The sequence below is a fragment of the Nannospalax galili genome, unplaced genomic scaffold, assembly GCF_000622305.1.
Source record: "Nannospalax galili isolate Female #2095 unplaced genomic scaffold, S.galili_v1.0 scaffold279, whole genome shotgun sequence".
In the NCBI taxonomy this organism is placed as follows: domain Eukaryota; kingdom Metazoa; phylum Chordata; class Mammalia; order Rodentia; family Spalacidae; genus Nannospalax; species Nannospalax galili.
Window position 1 is genome coordinate 3427751 of NW_008343971.1, and position 5070 is coordinate 3432820.

Genomic DNA, 5070 nt, shown 5'->3' on the forward strand with positions numbered 1-5070 from the left:
ATGAGAACTCTGCATTTTGATAGAATACTCTGTTTAAAATGTTGATTTAGATTTACTTGCTAAGCTTGCCTGTTCTGCCTGATTGTATCTACCACACATGGATGATTAACCTAGTTGAAATGCTAAGAATTGAAGTGCTGTAAACCTCCTTCCTGGACCCTGGACCCCAGACTCAGTTGATTTACAATGTGTCCTGTAGGCCTGTTTGCACATACCAGATAACCGATAAGGAACAAAGAGAGGGAAGTTGCACCAGGCTTACACCAGATCTACCCTTCCTGGAAAAAATGTTTAACCGAAACTATAGCTTTTAGAAGATGTTTGATCAAAGTGTCTGCTGAGGAATGCTTTTTGTGTAATGACTATGTGGGCCTATATAATCTGTACCTGAAACTGAATGGGGGTCGATCGTTCTGACCAGACTTGCATGTCTTGGGAAGCCGGTCGACCCCAGCTAGCTGGAAAGTAAAGACTCTGCTTGATTTTTACATCTCCAATCCCGTGTATTTGTTATCTGGAGGGGACCCATCGAGTCACGGACCCTAACACCCAGCACCCACATGGCAGTTAACAACCATCCATAACTCCAGTTCCAGGAGATTCAAGGCCCTCTTTTGGCCTCTGTGAGCACTGAACACCACTCATACACATTAAATAATAAATAAATAAATAATAAATAAATGACTTAAGAGTTAAAAGGAAGATATATTGAAGGGGTAGGGGTAAGGGGAACTGAAGGAAAGGGATGTGATTAATATACATTGTATAGGGGGTTGGAGAGATGGCTCAGTTGTTAAGAGTCTGCTGCTCTTGCCAAAGACCCCAATCCATTCTCAGTACCCACATGAAACAACTCACAACACAACCACTTATAACTCCAACTCCAGGGATCCAATACCTCTGGCCTCTGAGGGCACCTGCACTCACTTGCACATAACTACATGCAGATACACACATATGCTCATAATTAAAATATAAAATTTAAAAGATATTATGTACATCTATCAAAGTTTCAAAGACTAAAAGAAAAGAAAAAAAGGAAGTAGCAAGCAAAGAGAAGGGCTTATCTGGAGGATAGTCTGTCCTCTTGGTGCCCTAGCTGCAGGCTGCAGTCCAGATAAGAAAGAGGACCAACTGCCATGGAAAACAAAGTGGTCAAGAACAATACTGAAGGAGATGAAAACACAGAGGCTGAGGAGGAGGGAAGGCAGTCAGGGAGGAGAAACTCTATTTGTCTCACAGAAAAACTGTCCCTGCTTGATTAAGCCTGTAATTATGAAGATGAGTTAAAAACAGCCTAACTAGGTATGATGGCACATGCCTGTAATCCTAGCACTTTAGGAAGGGAGGCAGGATCAGGGATTCAAGGCCAGCCCTTGACTACATAGTTTGAGGCCAGCCAGGGCTACATGAAACCCTATTTGAAAAAAACAATACATAATACATAACTATTTTAAAAAGTATCCACACCATTCAGAAAGTCTAAGTATTATTCATAAAGCAGACCTTTAAAATGTTATGTTTGTTAAATCTACCAAATCCAAATACAGGATACTTAACTATTATAATCCCAGTTGTTATTAAATCTGAAGGGAAACAAGAGCACTGGGTATAGGGGTTGGCTTGTTATCCAAAACTTAATCCCAAATATCTTTCCCTGATGTAACTGAAGCACAAAAATGGGCTTTTATAGCTCAAAACACCCCCAAAAGAAATGGGCTTTTCCTTTAGGTCTCTTACATAGAAATGCAGTGGGCTGCAGAGACAGCAGATCAGAGAAGCAGACCCGAAGTTATGTTAGAACAGCTCAGGGGGAGAGGTTTGTTTATGACAAGATGGGTGGAGGCTAAGATCAATTCAAGCAGTTTGGCCAGAGAGAGAAACTTCCTTAACCCCAGAGTGTCTCGGAGCTCAGGGCTCTGTGTTGTACAAAGCAAGATAGAAACCTATGCTACTACAGGAACTCCAGCAACGCCTGGAAATAGTCATCTTCATGCCTGGAAATGGTCACCTTCATCATTTAGTAGTGAGGAACTCCCAACAAGATTCATTTCAAGACTGGAATAAAATAGCTTTGCATGTGGCTCCCCCAACTGAGTAACATACCCATAACCCAGCAATCCCACTGTTCAGCACAGACCCTCAGAGATGCACAAAAGACAGAAAATGCACAGCTGACAAAAGGTAGGCACTGGAGTAGTGACAGCAGCTCCACCCGGAACAGTCAACCACTGGAAGCTGCCTAAACATTCAACAATAGATCATCGCAGATAAATGTGGTATATTCACCCGATGGCCACCATCAGTAATGAGAGCGAGCATGCTATAGATATGTCTATTCTTCTAGTACCTGTACAGATATAATTTTAAAAAAATTTAGAGTGTGTGTCTGTGTATGTGCTCCAGCACACATGTGGAGGTCAAAGGACAACTTCTAAGAGTTGGTCTTCTTCTACCATGTGTGTTCAGGGATTAAACTCAAGTCATCAGATCTGGCAGCAGCAAGTACCTCTACCCACTGAGCCAACTTGCTGACTGTGTGTGTGTGTGTGTGTGTGTGTGTGTGTGTTTGAGACAGGGCTCATGTAGCCCAAGCTGAAGTTGAACTTGCTATATAGCAGTGGCTAATCTTGAACTTTGATCCTTCTGCCTGTACTGACCAAGGGCTGAGATTACAATTGCAAGCCTGTATCACCACACCCAGCTATAAGTGCCTACACCACATTTAAAACAACAATAACAATAAACCACAAATCTGGTGTTCAGACAAGACTGATATAGTGCCTTTGAGCCTCTGTGAGTTTATTTCTTCCCTGCTCCTTCACACAGCCCACTTGCTCCCTCTGTGCCTGTGCTGATTCTCTCCAGAGAAAGCCCACATAGCACCATCCATATTTATGGCTTCCTCCCACACCAGGCCTGTAATTCACACCCCTCCAGTTGATGCCTTTGTTAACTTTAGCCACGCACACTGATCCAGGCCTAGCTTCTCCTGCTTCCTCAGCAGTTAGGGAGTTTGCACCCTTAATGTGTATATCCCCAGCGGTTTCTATTCCAAACTTTCTCAGCTAGATGAGCAACACAGAATGCACCCTTTGAGGGTGATCCTCATTTGCAGTGCACTTCCTAGAGCCAGCTTGCAAACTCCTTCACTGCCCAGGACTGCCAAGCTGGGAAGGAGTGGAGGAGGCAAACCAAGTAAGAGAAGTTTCTTGACTATCTCTGTAACATTCACCACTTGAGCTATTTTGATTACATCAGGGAAATTAGCAAGGTGTGCTAAAACTCAAAGAAATATCAAAGTCATCATAACCTTATGCTTTTAGAGTTTCTTGCCAGTCCCCCTGCCCAGTCTTCCAGAAGCCTTTAATGCTTTCTCATTTCATCCATTTCAAGCCAGGCATGCTGGCACAGGTCTGTAGTTCCAGCACTTGGGAGGCAGAAGAGGATCAGCATTCAAGACAAGCTTCAGCTACATAGTGAGTTCAAGGCCAGCCTAAGGGTACATGAGACCCTATCTCAAAAACCCAAACCAAAGGAAATAAAAACAAACAACAACAAGAAATAAAACAAACAACAACAACAACAAAAACTCTGCCCAATCTCATTTCTTTTCTTGCCCCAAGGAAAACACTATCAATCCTAACCAAGAATCTTCATGGATGCCATGAAGAAACAGCAGCAGCTACACAGCAGACATTGGTGTAAAGCGACAACACACATTAATCTGTTGTCCAAACACCAGTTGGAAGTCAGATGAATCCCTGCTCTGTCACCAGAGATGTTAGACACCCCTCTGAGCTGTGAAGTTCTGATAACAAGTGAAACAACAACCTGTCCTATCCAATCCTTTCATACAACACTGATGGGTCTTCCCAGTTGCAGGGTGTATCTCTGTCTGTAGGTAGAAGAGGATTTAGTCAAAAACTAAAGGAAGTCTTGGCTGAACACCAGAGGGCAGATTAGTCTCCCTCCTCTTGGAGTTTAAAAAACAGCAAATCCCTAGGCTGAAGGTGCAGGCTCCCCATGGGTGCCAGATGAAGACTTTGCACATAAAACCAGTTTTCCCTTTTAAGTAAGTGACACCTAATTTTGCAAAGCCGGTATACTTGAGTTAAGAAGGGATAAAAAAAAAAAATTCATTGCCAATCAGCTAGTGATTCTGCAGAACTCTCTTCAGTAATAATATTTAATGATCAGAACCACAAACCAGGTTGCCTGGAATAAACCTCCCAGTGCAGATCAGGAGACCAAGTCCCCCACCGGGGACCGTGTCTGCCAAGGTCACCCAGCTGGTGTGGAGAAGGGACAGCAACTTGCTTCTATTCACTATGCTCCTACGACGTATTCTCTGAAAACTTAGGAAAAAACGGCGCACCACGAATGCAGCTCCTTGAAAAAAGCCACTGCTTATAATTTCCAAGGAACCAAAAAGGTCGCCCCAATGTGTCCGCTCCGCAGGACTGGCCGCAGAGAGGGGGCGGGGAAGGTCACTGGCGAATTTCCACCGGCAGACACCACACAGCACGCCTCCCGACTGGGATGTGCAGGGAGGTTTCGGGAGCCGCCAGTACCACGCAGCGGGACCCCAAGCCCGTCGCGGGGACACTGAGTCAACTTGGCTCTGCTGGCTTAGAAGGTTCCAGCCATGAATTAAAACCCCCGAGCCGCTGGGGAAGCGGGCCACCTTGGCTGGATCTGCCGTCCGACCGTTTGTCCTCACCCGCCCCGCCGCGTCCACACCTGCGCCGCTTGCGGGGCGCCGGGTCTACGCGGCCCGGAGCCACGACCCTCCGCCTACGTCCCCGTGCAGGCGCGTCTGGGGGTGCAGGGCTCTCTGCTGCTCACCAGGGGTGACACCGAGCCGCCCGGGCCTCGAAGAGGAGTGGGCTGAGGCTGACCGCCGCCGCCTGGGTCCCCAGTCCCCGCTACGCCGATGGGGGGACTGCGCCACGTACCTCCGCAGGCAGGTGCCGCCGCCCGACTGCGCGGCTTCTGGGGCCGCCGCTCCGCGCCGCCCGCCGCCGCGGTGCGCATGCTAGGGAGGGGGCGCTGGCCCGCCGCCAGCCC

At 46.8% G+C, this 5070-nt stretch overlaps 1 protein-coding gene across 2 annotated transcripts in view; it reads right to left on the reverse strand.

The window, feature by feature from the left end:
- St3gal5 (ST3 beta-galactoside alpha-2,3-sialyltransferase 5) overlaps positions 1-5064 on the reverse strand; it is a 71319-nt gene extending 66255 nt beyond the window's left edge. Inside the window, exon 1 of one of the 2 annotated variants that reach the window (XM_008840295.3) lies at positions 4959-5064. In XM_008840295.3, the coding sequence (XP_008838517.1) occupies positions 4959-5037 (79 nt within the window). In that variant the 5' untranslated portion in view covers positions 5038-5064. Of the gene's footprint in view, positions 1-4848 lie in introns of both variants that reach the window. The other variant, XM_008840296.3, reaches the window with a different exon arrangement.
- Positions 5065-5070: the final 6 nt, after the last annotated feature.